The 18,758-nt window shown below is 30.7% G+C and overlaps 2 protein-coding genes across 3 annotated transcripts; both read left to right on the top strand.

Annotated features, from left to right (window-relative positions):
• Positions 1–126: 126 nt before the first annotated feature.
• LOC108226548 (superoxide dismutase [Cu-Zn]) lies at positions 127–3,468 on the top strand. Of its 2 annotated transcripts, none has more exons than XM_017401518.2 (8): positions 127–265; positions 1,077–1,158; positions 1,273–1,374; positions 1,507–1,602; positions 1,893–1,924; positions 2,006–2,081; positions 2,860–2,913; positions 3,160–3,468. In XM_017401518.2, the coding sequence occupies exons 2-8, from the start codon at positions 1,083–1,085 to the stop codon at positions 3,180–3,182; spliced, it is 459 nt and encodes a 152-aa protein (XP_017257007.1). In that variant the 5' UTR covers positions 127–265; positions 1,077–1,082; the 3' UTR covers positions 3,183–3,468. The 2 variants fall into 2 exon arrangements, with proteins under 2 accessions (XP_017257007.1, XP_017257017.1); XM_017401528.2 differs by having other exon boundaries at positions 196–303.
• A 5,095-nt stretch (positions 3,469–8,563) lies between these two features.
• LOC108221629 (uncharacterized) lies at positions 8,564–8,974 on the top strand. Its single transcript, XM_017395496.1, has one exon. The coding sequence runs from the start codon at positions 8,564–8,566 to the stop codon at positions 8,972–8,974; it is 411 nt and encodes a 136-aa protein (XP_017250985.1).
• The last annotated feature ends 9,784 nt before the right edge of the window (positions 8,975–18,758 follow it).

Below are 18,758 nucleotides of genomic sequence, written 5' to 3'. Positions count from 1 at the left end.
ACTTGTCACCCCACCACACTCCACTCTTTTGCGCGTCCAAATCACGCTCTCATCTGTCAACGTCCATTCCGCTTATCAAACCATAACCTATCGCGTACACCTCACATCCAAATCCAGCGCGTGTATAATCAATTGATCAGCGGTAGGTGATCACCATTGGTCAAATAATAACATGTAGCGGCCACTCCCCCAGTAGCTAGCTGCTATTCCTTGAATCTCTCTCCCATCTCTCTCTCTCTCTCAATCTACACGGGGGTGCTCTGAGGTATCAAATTCGATCTCCATCCTTCAATTTCTCTACACGTATGATATACATAACTTCTCTTTTATATCCCTTCACATATAATTTACATGATTTCGATCACATATCTCTTTGTTTTTTCATCATCCATGTAAATTGTAGACGTGTTGTTTTCGATATTGTAACTGTTTCTTTGATTCTCACTGTTTTTTAGCTTGATTATTAAGCTGATTCGTATGTTATTGACTTTTCTTGCACTGTGTATTTATTTTCGTGTTAGGTATATTCGTTGTCCGAGTATAATTAATATCGTTTCATCTTGTAAATTATATAAAGTGTTTACACCAGTTAATTAGTTGTATTAGTTGTTAATAGCATATTTGATCCCATAGGAGAAAAGACTTTCGAAATTGTAAGTGATAGAAATGAAGCATTATTAAGTGATACGATGAGATTATGCTGTGGATTAGTATTTGGCCAGATTTCAGTTAGTTATTGTAATTTATGCGAGTTATATCAACCGAGAAGCATAGGAGTGGGGACCTGGTAATGGTGGTAATTGAATGCTGAGTGGAATTGACTGGAGCATTTTGGATGAATTTCTCGGGGTTTTAAATTTTCCTCAGGTCCTTTGAGGAGTTTGTGTTGAATTGCTTGGGTGTGTTATCACTGGAATATGGATGTTTGATATTTAATCTCTTTAATTCTGTAGACCTCAAAGTTATATTCATCGAGATTGAATTTATATATACGTTGTGTTTTATTGCAAGAGTCTTGTATTATGGAGGTTAGATACTGCAATTGACTAAGACGAGATTTGTGATGTCTTGATTAGATCACAATGGCAAAGGGTGTTGCAGTTCTAAGCAGCAGTACCGGAGTCAGTGGCACCATTTACTTTACCCAGGAAGGAGATGGTGATAAAATGTTTTTCTTTGGTTTACATGTAGTTTGTATGCTACAAGTTTTTGAGATTATGAAATAAGATGTAATGATGTATAATACGAGATTGTTTTATTTTTGTTCCTCAGGTCCAACTACAGTGACCGGAAATGTCTCCGGACTTGCACCTGGACCTCATGGTTTCCATGTTCATGCCCTTGGTGATACAACAAACGGTTGCATGTCAACTGGTAAATCTCACTCCTTGTTTCCTATATCTTGTACCTCTACCCAATGAATTTGGGAATTTGAAAGTAGAGAAACAATTAAGTTTGTTTATATACTCTTACAAATTCTTTAACCGCAGTTATTTAAATCTGCAGGACCCCATTACAACCCTGCTGGCAAAGAGCATGGTGCCCCAGAAGATGAGAACCGCCATGCTGGTGACCTCGGGAATGTAACAGTTGGCGAAGATGGTATGCATGCTTTGAATGATAATTCATTGCTAGTATCCAACTACTGATATTGATTATTCACTGCCAGTATCCAACTACTGATATTGATATTCATTGCTATTATCCAACATTCCAACTACTGATATTTGTATTTAATTATCTTTTTAGCATGTCTCCCACCTTGGTGTTTTTTCTATGGTGTTTGTGAAGATGAACTGCATTTTGTTTAAAAAATCGTTTAATGTTTAAAAAATATTAGGCATTTACAAATTTTGTAAGAAATGACATTCATTTGTTTTGTGAAAATCCAGGTACTGCCAGTTTTACTATTGTTGACAAGCAGGTACTGAAAACGTCTGATTGTGTACATCTTGTATAACATATTGGTTGCCCAGATTTCTCAAATGTGGGTTATTTGCTGCAGATTCCTCTCACTGGAGCAGGCTCCATCATTGGAAGGGCGGTTGTTGTCCATGCTGACCCTGATGACTTGGGAAAGGGTAAGCGTTATCTATTTTGCATCCTCTATGGACCCTGCTTATGTTTTCATTTTAAACCAGTGTTATTAAAGTTGTTATGTCTGTCTTGACACGAGTAGCTGTAAGTTATCATCATAGTAGAAACATTATTGTAATTGATACTGCCTTTGCATTTTTTGATTATTACAATCAATATTAAAAACAAGCTGATGGTTGAGTCCATATTTAAAACTACTTTTAAATGAACTATAACATATAATAGGAAGGACCTTGCTGAGAGGACAAATTGGCACAATTTTTACTCATGCCTATGTTCTTTTCTAGTGGAATATGAATAAATATCACAATTGTACTGATATAACTGGTTTGTATTGTACATGAGGTTAATATTAATCCAAGATGTAGCACTTTGTTAATAAAGGTGTTAATAAACTGATGATTTAAACACACTGAATTTATACAGGGCAGAATTGTAGCCAGAGATGCTTATATCTGTACAGTTATCCGAAGCGCATAGTTGGATTTTCGAATAAATTTCTATTTTTATCCTTTATATGACTTGTTTTAAGAATAAGATTTGTTTTAAGTTGTAGAACAAAATGAACTATGTACACTAAATTATTTTTGAGTAGTTTGGCTTTACAAGTTTCTTTGCACTCTGATTAACACTGTATATACTGAAAGTTGTTGGTCATAATGTACGAAGCATGTACCCTAGTAAAAATTGGATGTGTTTGTAGCGCAAGTATGTTACAATTGTAATCTTTGTCGAATGACTTGCACTCCTTTATATGTTCAGGTGGTCATGAACTTAGCAAAAGCACTGGAAATGCCGGTGGAAGGGTTGCCTGCGGTAAGTCTCTAGTTTGACAAAAAAGGAAGCTAAACTGTGATTTATCTACTATATGTTAAAATCGAAGAATCTTGCTAGGATATTATTATATATGTAATGATCACTATTTCGTCGTTGGTTTCCTTGAACACAGATGAAATCAACTTAGGGTAGCTAGTTATTGAAATCTATATCAGCACATATAAGGCCACCTTATTTCTGTGTTGTGATATTAATTTATGATTGGGTATCACTGTTGTGTTGCAGGTATTATTGGCCTCCAGGGTTGATTTGCTGCTCCTGGCAAAAATCAGGCTGCTCTCTGTTTTCTCGAGTTAAAAACACTTCAAATCTTATTGTTAGCAACAACTGTTTTCTGAATAAAGGAAGTGTGTGACGTTAATGAAATTCATGGCCTCTGTAACTTGGTTGCAATTGGTCCCTTCTCAGTTCTATCATTTTGCCATCGTCACTTGAATATTCTGAGAAAGCACAGAAGTTTCAACTAATATTCAACACCTGAATCTGTAATACGAATACCTAAAGAATATAATCTGGAAATTATCCTTTACATGATTTCTGGCTTATTTGTTAGTTTGCGTGTAGTTGTTACTTCTAGCAAGGGAAGTAAAATTCAGCAGTCACGGTTTATGACCGACAGCCGCTGTCTCATTACTCTCAACTCTCAAGAGAAGAGAAATACTACATATAAATATTTTTTTTCCCTTTAATTGTGTTAAATGGTGATTATTGTATTACAATATTAAGTCGTGTTTCATGAACAACACGTTTTAGTGTGAGAACACTGAGAACAACATTATTCTGCAGCAGAACAATGTAACATTAAAAAAAATAAAATTACTGCAAAATAATTCTGAACAACTGTTTTTATTGTTCTCGTAACCAAACTGTTCTCACTTGAATCATCATGTTACAATAATACTATTTGTATTTTCTTATATATACTAGAAACTTTAGGAAAATGGCGCTAATTAGAATTCGAATTAGATATGAAACAATTTTGTATCTTTTTTTTCCCAACATGAATAGTTTTGATCCACTTGCAACAAATATCATATCCTATATATTTTGACTGTACATATGTTTTGCTAAAAAAGAAATGAAATAAAAATGTTAATGTAAATAATGTCATTATCTTAGATATTTTGTTTCCATTTTTAAGGGATTCGTCTTGTGTGTTTTGAGACTTGCGTGAAGAAATAGAATCAGAAATTAAGCATAATGAAACATACGGCGGCAGCTCCTAATTTACGCTAAGCATCTACTGATACAAGCCTATCCATATTAATGAAAATGAAAATAAAGTTTGTGGATTGGTATATAAAGATTGGTACCGCAGGCCCGCGCAGCCCTTGTGGGTGGTTGCATGGAGCTTTTCATCATCAAAACTCAAAACTGGTTTCTGTATGACATCTCCTTTCCTACATATATTCAGTCGCTAATGTCTCATCATCAAAACTGTGCCTGTGCGTGCTTGTTATTTTTCATTTTCCTCCTAACTTTATTATTTCCTTTCCGATCTCTCTGACCAAACACGACATAAATTATTAGGGGAGCTTTGAAGAACAATTTATTATCTCAAAGTCCTAATAGCTGTATAGATTCCATATTGATAAGTATGCCAAGGATTTACCGATTGCATCCATTTGTAACCATGGACCTCTTGAAGTATAACATAAGATCCATTTAGACCTTCTTCTGATATCTTATGATTTTAGATAGACTGATTCTCAACCTGATATTAGGCGAGAAACGACCTAGCATCTTGCCTAATAATTATGATTGAGATGTATAATAATGTAGAAATTTCATGCTCCAGTACAATTTTTTATTGAAATTGTTAATTTAGATTTATTTTAGTTTGGGGAGCAAAAAACCCAGATAGAAAAGGGATAATTTTTTTGAGATATGATAACTAAGTTGCACTTAAAAATATAGGGGCCGTTTGGGTAAGCTTAAAAAAAGTGATTTCTTCCTTAAAATTAAGAAATGGATTAGAAGTGAGAAGTAAATAAGTTAATAAAGTGTTTGGAAGAGAAGTAGAAGTTTTGACAGAGAAGTTAGCATTCCCAACTTCTTAAAAGTGCTTCTACTTATTTACACGTAACGAGTCAAGAAAAACTGAAGACAAAAGCAACTCCAGCTTCTTGAAAACAAACGTGCACATAAATTTGGTTTGGTAAAGATACTTTAAGATATACTACCTACATATGATGACTGACCCAGTTATGACCTGCATCCTTGTATTGTGATTCCTATAGCAACGTTCCATTTCTTAAATCAATCGGTCCAACTTGTACCTGTACCACCCTTCTTTAAAAATGACATTTCTGCACCTTTGACTCATTCTGTGATTTTGCTTTCAATTGATGTATCAGATTCAATTGAAATTTTTCTTCGTCAATTATCCATGTTAGCAATGATCTGCATTTTTCACTGTATATCATATAATATACAAATAGAAAGAGATACATGATCATAACTGTATAAGGTAGAGTTAAGTAGGTTCGGGATTTGTCTAGTATGTCCTTATGACTCGAGCTCAAGCTCAAACACTAGGCATTGTGTATCCGAAAAGTTAGGCTCGTATTGACTTGTTAAAAAAAGCTCGAGGGTTGAGCTGGAAAAACCCCATTTGACTCAAATCACATCCCTATCCACATGTGTAGGAATTAGTCGTAGTTACATAGTAATTCTCGTTTTTATCTTACAGCTGGTGCTGATACTGGGTGCCATGTATATAAATATTTACAACTTGTCTTGCGACGTGCAGAAAGATTAAATGAAGATATATGTCTTCATCTTTTAGACTCAAGTCCTTGGCATAGTTGTTCAATAAAAGCATAGAACTTGATAAAAAATACTTATTCTTTAATAGAAGTAAATAGTGAATTTTGGTACTATTTAACACCACACCTATATTTAGCAGATCTTTTTTTTGCAGCGAGATCTTTCCTTTTAATTTTTCCTCATCTGACAGTCGTCGTTTCAACGGTTTCTGATATACCTTTCTGGCAGTGCATTAGAGGATTAATTTGATGTATATTATGCTCCTGATGAATTTAGGTTATGGAAATTACTGTGAAATCCTTTTCCTTGTTCATTAGTTATTGTTTTGAGGTTTACATGTCTCATATCCACATGTTAGTCACAATACCCTTCATTGAATTATTTTGCCCACTGGCTGCTATGGATCATGCCAATACCTGGAGCGCAAGTCACAGACTTAATGCATACTGCAAAATGACCTTGGAGTCTGCAATTTTATACAAATTTTAGTAAGGTTTTGACCAATACCTTGTTAAATAGCCTCCATCGAAGGAGTAAGGAGCTTTGAAGTAATGTTTTCTCCCTAATAAATTGAAGTCTGTTGATAGAAAACAGTAGAAAAACTGATTCATCTAGCTAATTTTAAGCGTGGTAGGAGAATTTACTACTAACAGCTGTGCAAGACTTTCTAATTATTGTTATTTTGCAGGCACAATTTCTTTCTTTAAAATCTTGTAGAGCAGAATTATTTCTGATATTGGTGTGTAGATCAAGTGAATGAGTTGATAGGTCATTGTTTTTTACTAAACTGGATCTGTATGCATAATTTGTGGTTATATGACTACAGTACAATCACTTCGCTAGCTTCTATTAATGCGATGAAAGACTGGTTGGACTCAGGCACAAAAACATTTTGAATTAGGACTATTAAGAGGGTTTTTATATGATGTTAGCCAGGATATTGAGTATTGAACATTGCGTCATACAGTGGGGATGTGCAATGGCAGAGCTTTCATGCCCTGTGATGGCCATCCCTTAAAAAAATTACTAGATAGCTTCTCTATGCACGCATAGATAGTCCCCATAAAATTTGAAGATACTCATATGGTTCCCCAAACTTGTCGACCGAGCTCTGCTGCTTCTTATGATATGTATTGGTTAGATATTAGAGTGTTATAATTGTCCGCCAAAAATTTCTGCTTGCTTCTTAAAATCTTGTAAATTAATGTGAATAGAGTTGGATCTTGATTGTAACCAACCATGAAACATCAAAATCTTGTCAGCAGTAACATGACCTCATTTTGTGTTTTTCTATATTTTTGTTCTCTGTTGCTTGATATCTTTTAAACTGTGCAGATGACAAAGTAACTGAATTTGAGGCCGAGAAGAGAGTTTGGGAAAATTCCCAGGAAGCTCAAGCTAGGAGAGAAGCTCTTAATCCTTGGAGACATCTTGATGCCTCCTTAGGAAAGAGTTCATAGCTTACACAATATGGAGGTTGTTTTAGCAGAAGTCCTTTACCGAAATGGTGATGTATGTGTGTTGTAATAGAGAAAATGTTTGATGGTGGGACTAGAATTATGACAACTTTCCAAGTAGTCTAAAGTGCTATCAGAAAAATTCCCCTCTGTTTCTAAAAAGCTTCAGTTAAACGTCAAGATAATTCGATGTTTCTCATAATTATTTTTACGAAGTTCTTTAGTCAGTGGTGTCATATGGTTACAGTAGCTGGACACACAGCTGAGTAAAATTTCTTTCACTTCAACCAATGGTTCAGTTGTTTATATTCCGAACTTCCAAGAATGTGGCTTTGATGATTCGACTTTTGTCAAGAGACATTGCCAATTTGTTAGAAAGAAGCAGCTTGTTCCAGGTTATTCTTTTCAAACTTTCTAGATTTCCCTTTGTATATATCATTATGATTTGATATGATAGATCCTATTAGATCGTGGCTTGTTTTTCGCTCCATCTAAGTTGGCAAGTATGCAGGAATCCTTAAAGTGTCTATAAATATTTTTCTTGAGCTTGCAGATTATGGAAAAACTATTTACCTTATGCTTATCTTGTCCTGTGTTAGTCAACCATTGTACACTTCATATATCATGATGCTCACTATGTTTTTGCAATTATAATGCAGATGAGCGGAATAATGGTCTAGTGGGGAAAATAGTAAAAGGTAAATAAAGTTTTGATATGAATTAGTTACAACTACATTTTAAGTATAAATACAATTTTTAGCAAGTCTCGAACATATTAGCATTTGAAAGTCTAGCAAATTCGAAACTGTAGGCTGTAACCCCACTCCACCATCGAATCTGCCCCGGTATGCACTTGTATTTTCTTAACTTGATAGAGGATATATGGTACAGTATAGAATCCTTTGACGGCAATATCTATTCATTTTACCAACAATCTGATATAGTGCTTGTTTATCTCACAGCCAAAAGTGCAATTGTAGGTGGACGATAATATGATGTGTATGCACATTTTTTGTGCACGTAGTGATAAACAAGTGGTAAATGTCTTCTGCAATAAGCTTTGTGTTGCAATAATGATTAGAAAAGAAAGTCTTACACTTGATAGTTGATGTAGGGCTGCGCATAAGTGGGGATATATTTCTTGTTGGCATTCATTGGAAACAGAACAATCAGGTCCCAAATGGTTTTAATTAGACTTATCATCAACTTAGGACTAATGGTGAGATACGATGAATGAACAAGGTCATTATCATGTTGACTAAGAAATCGGAGGTTAACACCTATATAACACACCTCCTTAATTAACTTCTCCATTCATTAAGCAATAGGTAGAACATACATATATGCACATTCATTTTTCCTCTGCGTTTAAGCCTGCATGCATATATTACAGTAGGTGATCGATGTCTTGGAGAAATAGTAATGAAACTTTTTATGATGGTTTCTTATTCTATGAGGCTACTGGAGACTCTGAGCTAGCTAAAGACTCCGACATCAATATGGGAAACATCCAAGATAGTGATGATGCTGAATCTTGTAGTTCTGACTCTGATGATCATCAGTTGGTGGATTTTCAGGAGGAAAATGAGTGCGGCATTGATGATTTTAGTGATGACACTGATCATGATGCTGAGCTCGGTAGTGGTGAGCATCAATGGTGTGGTCAAATGATGGTGTCGCCCACGGCTGGTGAAGAGGAAGGAGAAGTAGAATCTAAACCTGCTGGTAACATACATGTTGATATATTAATGGTGGATGAAACGGAAAAGAATAGAATATTTTGGGAGACTTGTTTAGAAGTGGGATACCCTTGAGTCTTGATCAGTTGCTGTTCTTATATTTTCTGTGATTCTAAACTTGCACACACTACTAATCTACCGAGTGCTATTACTTTAATACCACTGCTGCTGCTCCTCAATCTGTTGGTTCGATTCTTTGTGGGTTTTTTTTTTTGGATTCTTGGTTGACGAGGGCAAGCTTTTGTGTATTATGTCTCATATAATTTGCCAGAAGTTAAAAGTTCAGCACAAAGGGCGATAGTGCATGCATATTGATCATCTGTTTTTTTCTTAAGCTTTAGAGTTTCATGTACTTGTGTGATCGAGTGACCATTCATATTTCAGTATAATTGTTAACAATTGTCTAAAGTTACATCATGTGTGAATCTTTGTAAGTACTTGTCTTCAAATGCTGTGAGCAGCCTACTCTTGTATGCTGGGATGATGTTCCAGAATTCTTGTTTGATGATTTCAGATCTAATTATAATTGATCCTTGGTTTTAGATATAATAAAATTAGAGAATTAGAAAGGAAGGATTCTGAAGCATGGTACTTCATTCTCCTGGAACCTCCTTTATATAGATATATAGATTAAATGTACATGTAAATGTTTGAAAGTGATGGCTGGAGTGGAGTTGCATAGTCGAAGGGCAATTAGAGGTCCTTGATTGCTTTGATCCCCAAAACCCTCCACTCTCAGGTGCCAAGATACCATCTCACCAGATTGCTTTGATCTGCAAAACCCTCCACCCCCGGGTGTCAGGATACCATCTCACTAAGATACACCTATATTTTTTCTATGTTTTTCTCAGGGGTGAGGATATCATCTCACCAAAATACACCTATATTTTCCGGAAATGATCTTTCACACCGATGTCTTTTATCATAAGAAATTTATGCAAAGGATGTTTTAAGTAATCTTAATAAAAGTGCTTATTGCTAAACGGGTCAAGATAAGTAAAAATCGGCTTCTTGACAAAAAAAGTCATAAACTGGATTTGTCAAACATGCACGAAGATATTATATTTATTTTTAAAAGTATTTGCGAAGATAATGTTTATAATTAAAAACAAAACCTCTTTTTATACTCAATGTAACTCAATATAATTTAAAGCAATTATGTTTTGAAAGAAATTAGAATTGTTTTTGATTGCATTATATGTTAGATTTTTGTTGTATGTAGTAGCAACATAGTAAATATGTAAAGAAAATAATTTTAAAAGACAATGTTTTCACATTTTTTTAGAAATAAAAGTATTTTTTGCAAAAAATTGGAAAAGTGAGTATACTTTTCAAAAAAAGAAAACCTTTATTATATATACTAACTTTTAACCCGTGCGAAGTATGGACAGTTATGTAATTCGTAATTTACTATTTAAATTTTACATAAATTTATTAATATTTTAGTATTAATGAATTGAATTTTAGTTAAATTATATTAATCAATTGAGTATATGTTCTCACAAAAATTTAGCTGTTAGAGTGTTTTTATTGAAATAGAACACGTTCGAGTTAAAAAAACAATTATATGAAAGTTTTGTTAAAAAAAAATATTCAAAATTAAATATTTATAATTTTATTTTTAACACCATTATAAATTTTTTATAAAGTTTTATATGATATTGTACTGTCATGAGTGTTTTTAGTATTTAAAACTTTTTAAGAATGAAAGAGTAATAATCATCCACATGTTATAGATTATTATTTTTAGAAGGAGAGTACCAAAACAAAAAATATAACTAAAAATTTTTGACTATAAATTATACCACGTGTATAGTATAGATTTCGGTGTATTCCCACGCATAATCTTGTGTTCGTATCCCAAGTTTATTTTAACTTTTCATCGTTTTCGGGTTTCGGCTGGTGAATGAATGTAACTTGTTAAAAAATTTTTAGTTTTCTCATTTTAAGTAAACTTTTAATTAGTTGATATATTTGATTTATTGAATTCTCAATAATAATTAAAATATATTTAAATATCTCATCCAAACACATGTGTGTCTTAATGAGATATTTAAATAATTTAAATAATAGAAATCTATTTGAACTTTTCATTGGTTGATCGAATCTTAGTATTTTGATAAAGTTAACTATTAAGAATATATGTAATATATTTAATAAAAGATATATTTTATTTCAATATAAAAATATTTCTAATATAAAATTATATATTAAATATATATAATAAATGCATATATTTTAATTCACATATATTAAGAAAATTGAGAAAAACATATGACGAAAGTTTCCGTCATATATATTACCACGAACGATACGTCATTATTTAGGCTATTAAAATAATTAGTTTGTGGGGCTCATCAAGTAAAACTTAAGACGCTTTATCATATTTCTCTCAAAAATTGTGACATTTTTTGTAACTTGTAATTTAGCAACCCACCTCCAATCGATCATCATTCATAAATCTAATAGGGTGCTCTCTGCCTCACGCTGATGTTTGACTTTTTGACATGTATATTGAGGTGTAAAAAAACAGTATTTATATTCGATAAAAAATTCAATTTTTATATCAAATAAAAGTTTAGATTCTAAACTTTTATTTGATATAAATTTTATAAAAAATAATTATGTGTAGATGTGATTTTTTTAACATTTTAAAATATGTTGAAAAAAAATGACACGAATAAAGTATTTAATATTCAGGATCCATTACTAAGAGCAAACCCAACAATGTCCTACCAAATTTCTTATAAATATAATAAAATATAGTGTACTCGTGATTGAAGACATGAATTGTGTATTTTACCTTCCAACAATATGTCTCATAATTGTGTCATATGTCTATACACATCAAACATCCAATTAAAATTTGCCATATGTCTGCCATATCATCAGGGACAAAATTTGATGTACGCAATATTACTCTTAACTTTTATCATATAAAATCTCAACAATAAAATCAGTTATTTAAAAAAGTATTCTCTATCAACTTTGGAGATACTTTATTTGTATTTTAAATCATTATTAGACTTGTTATATAAATTTTATTTTTTAAATTTAAAATTAAAAGTAATTTTAAACTAGTAGCTTTAAATTTAAACAATTAGACTTGTTTTTACAGGTAATTATAAAATTTATTCTCTATGGACAAATTAGTAGAATTTGGATTTTAATTACTATACAATTATGAACTTTTATAAAAGAGAATTTTATTGTTATGATTTTTTTTGACGAAAAGCGATAAATTCAATAAAATACTGAAACCCATCCTGGACAAATTTTCGAACTGTCAATTATAACTTGATTGTGAAACAAAAAACGAATTAAATATATAGTCATTTTGTTTTCAAATCGTTTAACGCATTGAATGTTTAAATTTTTTAATCTAAAAAATATTACAATCATATCTCGAGTAATCTAAACTACATCAACCGTAAACATGACTGTTTGACAAAACTTATTTTTCAGAATTAAAAGCTTATTTTTGGAAAAAAACGCATGAAACTCTAATTTTTTCTGAAAGAAACCATTTTTTTTTCACGTAATGAATATTAAGTACATCCTTAACACTTATATCCAAAAAACTATATAAATATGCATTTTTTTTAAGAAAAATAAGTCCTTAAATTTTTTTTAGCCAAACGTGCCCATAGAAGTATCATAATTGACATTCGCATAAATAGCATAATGTTCAGAACTATCACTATCACTATCACTTACATAACTGATATTGGAGAAACATTTGTCCCCAAAATATGAACAATTTTTTGTCGTATTGTCATATTCATCAGCGTGCCATATTTGATGTCAATCTTGCGGATCACCCAACGACCTTGATAAGGTACTAACAAGAACCTACCAAAAAGGTTATTAAAAAAAAGTGTAAAAAACTAATAAATATGAGAGAGGATAAAAGAGCGAAAATGTTTGATATATTAATGAAGAAGATAAAATTGAAGAGCGGAGAAATAGTGGTTAGAACTCTAATTTTGGAAATCTACTCTTAGAGCATCTCTAATGATGTATGCTATAATCGTCGGCTAAATTGGACCTGTAATACATTATATAAAATTTGCTGAACCTGTAAGACATTTTGGTTCAATGGTATTGGTTATAATTTAAAAATAATATGTTATTAATATTTTAGATTGTTAAAATAGAATATATCAGTTCAATATGGTAATAAATGATGTACAATCTTCCTACAGATTTCTTACAGACCTGTAGAGGTTCGACAAATTTAGCCATTCATTGGAGGTTGGCTAAATTTATAGACAACAGCTGAGCATGGTTGGAGTTGAGTTTTTCGAGCTGGTGGCTAACTTTTTTTTTATTTTAAATATGCCACCTCACTTTTTAGCCCAGGACTTTCAATGGTCAGAGATGCTCTTAAAACTACAAATCCAGGATGACCAGTAAAAAAACAATTTGTCTTGTGAATTAAGGTTACAGACTAGGTTCGAAATTGGTCAAAGTTCAAACATCACAGTTGTATTGGCTGAATATAAAAGAAAAGGAATTGCCACCGTCACTGTTATTTATCCATGACAATCTCATTAAGTATTGTCATCAAGAATATTTATCATATACGACTATGTATATGATCTTGACTTCTTTCAAGCTAATGATTTTTGCGGATCACGCTAATCTACCAGCATATGTATGGTTGAAGGAACCAGAGGTTAGGTTGATCGACAAAAATATATAAGAAAATACCCACCAAGGCTTTGATTGTCAACTTCATAAAAGCATATATCCATAGAGCCAGCTTTTGAATTATATACTTATAATTCAATTACTATTTAGTATTAGGGTTTTTATTTTTGCGATACATTTACATATCATAACATGCCACAATGACCATCCATGGTCTTGAAAGCCAAAATAAAACTATCAATATCTTAACCATAGAGAAAAAGTATTCCGAGATGCGGCAAGAAAAAAAGGATCGGAACCAACTTATCTACCTCAAATATCATCGCGAACCAGTGTTCTAAAAATCGGTTAACTCGGTCGAGTACTCGTCCGACTAGTCGTTTTTAACCACTTGCTCAATCCGAATTTCGAGTACTCACACCCAAAAATGAGTTCGTAGGAAATTAGTCAAAACTCGGTTTGACTCCGAATACTCAGAGTCAAACTTGGTTTTAGCTTTTTCCATAAAATATGGACAATAACAAGATTTAAAAATATACATGTAGCAACTATTAAAACTTTATTTTATTACATTGTGAGATAGTATCAAGAGAACAATATATACTTGAATTGTGAATTCAATTATTGTTAATGTATTGTCAATAGTATTATTTATTTATTAATAAAGTATTGATAATATTAGATAATTACTATTAATACAGAACATATTCTTATATATTAATAACAAAGAACTGTTATACTTGAATTTCAAGTTTAAACACTTGTAATTTGTATACTTAAATTTGATTGAAAATGAATTTAAAAATTGAAAAAAATATTAATATCCGAGTATTTGTCTGAGTACTCATTCCGAGTACTCTCTAATTTCCGAGTATTCTTTTTTTTTTTTTGCCAGAACAAAATTGAGTTGATCCGATTTTTGATTTTTACAGCCTTGTCGCCAACCATGTAATTGTGATTATATTCAGGGATTTTTAGAATATATTCAACAAATATAATCAGTATTATCGAATCAAAATATCTTACAGATTAAACAAATTTTACATATATTATCTGTGCAATTGAATTCAAGCTGTAACTCATATATATATATATATATATATTATCTGATTCAGAAGGGAAGAATTCAAATTAGTATCTCAACTTCAATTCAAATATGAGTTTAATTAACACTCTATGTTCTGACAAATATTTACCATCTGAATAGAAGAAAAATCAGAATCTTTTTCTAAAGAATATGCTTAGAAAGGAAAGCCGGATAGAACCCTAAACCCTTGCGTCTCACCAAATTTTTTACGTTACCTTTTTGGGACGCATTTTGAGACTCCTATGAAATACAGTTCAATAATTTTTTTTAATTTTTTTTCCTAAATAAAAATTTGACGTTTAAATCTTAAATCAAAAAAAATAAATTTAAGAAAAGATTATGAAATTATGTTTTATAGGGGTTTCAAAATACGTACAAATTAATAGCGAATGTAAACAAACTGCTGGGACCAAGAGAGTATACCATAGTTCCTTATTTTGACAGGACACAAATATCTAAATTGAATATTTTCGGATCCTTTTTCATGCCTATTGCCGATACACTGATCGTCAATATCAGGTAGCAGTGAAAAAATTATATTTATGTTTCATGATATTATGTATGTATTAGATATATTGTGACGAATTTTTAAGAAAAAATTGGGTTTTCAACAATAGAATCTGATATGCAAGATTTCGAGTAAATATTTGCATAATATTCTTTGATCCGAAACAATGATTTATCAAAATAATAAATTGTCGTCAGTATCGATTTCTTCCTATATCTATGAATTTCATTGAACCCAGAAATGATAAATTGACATCTCAAAGAATTCTTATGTTCTATCCTTTTCCTTATTCGTATAACTGAATATCTCACTTTTACGTATCTTGTCTTTGCCTCTGAAAAGATGAAATCTTTAAGACACTCCCCTATATAAATTATTTGTCCCAAAAAATTATAATTTTTAGATTATTATTTTAATTATCATAAATACAAAGTATTATAATTGTTTTACTTTATATTCTAATCTTTATTTTAATTTATTTTATTTTCATGAGAATATAATATCTTGTGAGAGAAGATATTATAATCCTTAGAAATTAATAAAACGTTATTTACATTCCATCTCATATCATTCTAATTTTTTTAATTTATAAAAAATAATGTAACTAAAATGATGTAATTATTCCAGATTATATTCCTTTTGAATAAACGAGCTAAGATATCATCAAAATGAATTATAAAGATAGGGTCGCGCTCAGGAGAGAACCAATGCTTAAAATAGAACCATAGAACCACTAAGGTTCTGCTGCGGAATCCTATATTTTTTTATAAATTTTCAGGATCTAAATGTAAATACATGTTTTTTTCATCGTTGTTTGAGTTCAAAAATAATTTTAAAATATAATACATAATTAAGACATTAACCCTAACTATAAGATAATGGTTCTAAGAGTTCCCTCCCTAATGATTCTCTGGAACATGACCCTATAAAGATATTAATACATTCTATTTTAATCATATATGTTGCTCATGTACACAAAATCCATTTTAATTATGTGAAGTCAATAACCTTTTAATTATTATGTATTTGAATTTATTCTGAGAAGAGTTTTGAGAAATCGAAATAATAGTAGAATTAATCATCTATTATTATAAAAAAAGTTAGCGATTCGACAATTGAAATTATTAATTATTATTGTCACTACAGTATGAACACAAATTACGTATCTTTGAACAAAATTGTGACAGCCAGGAAGACATATAAAGAAACTCACCTAAACAGATACACCCGAAATGGTGCTTAAAGTATGTTCGACTCAATCTTTCCGCAAGTTTTTATTCCTCGATCCCTCACTTCGCACGTCCTTAGTTCCGCGACAAGGTAAACGATCCCAGCTGTATATATAATACCATATATGTTCTTCACCATATATAGTAGATGTTGTATAATTACTACTAGCCTTTAACCCGTGCGAAGCACGGGCGGGTATATAGTTCGTAGTTTATTATTTATAATTTAAATTTTAACATTATTTTATTAGTATTATAATATTAATAGATTGAATTTAATTAAATTATATTATTCGACTGACTATATTTTCTCCCGATTATTTGAAAATGGACAAACCCTAACAAATATATATATATAATATATATATATATATAATATATATATATATACACATATAATACATTTAATCTGATTTTAGTACATGTAGATTTAAAAATTAAAAAAGATCAGAAAATTTAAATCTTTTCCAAACATAGACGATCTTGTAATACATTTGAAATATTCAGTAATCTAATCAATCGAATTTCAACATTATTCTGTAATCTTGATTTTTTTGACAACAGAAACTTTTAATATTAGAGTTAGAAAGGGTTATGTAATGTTTGGTATTTATATTGAAATAGAACACATTAAAGTTAAAAAGAGTTATATAAATCTTCTTGTTAAAAAAAGATATTCAAAATTATTATTTATAATTTTATTTATAACATCATTATAATTTTTTAATGAAATATTATATGATAAGGTATTGTTAGGAGTGTTTTTAGTATTTGAAACTGTTTAACAATGTAAGACTAATAGACTCCACATTTGTAGACTTGTAGTACCAAAAGGAGAGTACCAAACCAAAAAATATAACTAAAACCTAGTACTACAAATTATACCCATGTTGGCTTATTATAGTATAGTATAGATATGTGCTCGTCTAAGAGGTTTGAGAGCATCTCCAACCATAATCTCTTGACTAACCTTGGCGGTGAATTGACATACTTGAAAATAAAATAATTTAGTCAACCGCTCAAAAAACTCAACTCCAACAATGCTGAGCTGTTGTCTATCTGCGGGAAGATTGCACCTCATTTATTACCATATTGAACTGATATATTCTATTTTAACAATCTAAAATATTAATAACATATTATTTTTAAATTATAGCCAATCAATATAGCCAATACCATTGAAGCAAAATGTCTTACAGGTTCAGCAAATTTTATATAATATTTTACAGGTTCCATTTAACCAACGATTATAGCCAACGGCGTTGGAGATGCTCTTAACCTCGTAATTTTGTAAGATAAGTAGTACTGAAAGCATTTCCTAGTTAAAAATAATCGCCCAACTTATATAAAATTATTAATTATGTAAAATTTGTGGAACCATGTGATCAGATTAATAATATAATAATTAAAAGGATATAATAAAATTAATAATAATAATTTCAAATTATTTATAAATAAAATATATTATTTTAATATAATTCAAAATGATGTAAAATATTATTATAGATATCCATGCTTTGACTATATATAACCAATATGAAATGATCAAGAATATTTCTTTGTTAAGGGAAATTGGTCCATCCATTTTTTTTACACATATCTATATTTTTGAATACGCGACATAAATTTTTTATTAAATTTTTTTAGCGTTGGAGACGTTCTTCATGTTATTATGTATTTTAAACAACTGTTAATGCCCATAATAATGGAACTGTCCAGGGTTATAGTAAATTATAGGTAGGTATAAAATGGTTGTCTAAATTTGTTAAACTTTCAATTAAGATCAACATTAATAAATATATGAATTCAACAATTTCTGTAGAAATGAAATAAAAACGAGAACGATATCAGAATTAAATTGAGATACTAATTTCAAACAAAAAGGTAATATGGTGGAACTGGAAATCTATATATTTTTGGCGGTTTAGCTAATTATAATAATTACTATGAGATTCCTTTTCAATATCTTCATTTATCATTTATTTAGTTAAATTATTACTTTTTATATTGACAGTAAGATTGTAAAATTAGGCCGTTGATTAATTGAGGCAGTGTTTAGAAAACTATCCACTTCAATAAATATATGATATACGAGAATTATCCTCCTTTTTTGAAAAAAAGAAACTAATTCAATACATATAACATATAAAAACATAATTGAGTCGAACAAACATAATATTAATCAGTGATCAAACTAGTTTTTGTGAAATTACATTCAAGCGATTTAATAAAGTTGATATATGTACATGTTCCGGTTTCATCACACCCGAGTTATCGATTATAATTACAATCTCATATAAATCTTTGTCAATGAATCAAATCCGCTATATTCAAAAGGGTCCGGGGTTGAATCATATAATTTTGTAAGAATCTATTCTTTCA

Source organism: Daucus carota, chromosome 1 (assembly GCF_001625215.2).
Source record: "Daucus carota subsp. sativus chromosome 1, DH1 v3.0, whole genome shotgun sequence".
Lineage (NCBI taxonomy): Eukaryota > Viridiplantae > Streptophyta > Magnoliopsida > Apiales > Apiaceae > Daucus > Daucus carota.
This window is presented reverse-complemented; position numbering and strand designations above follow the sequence as displayed.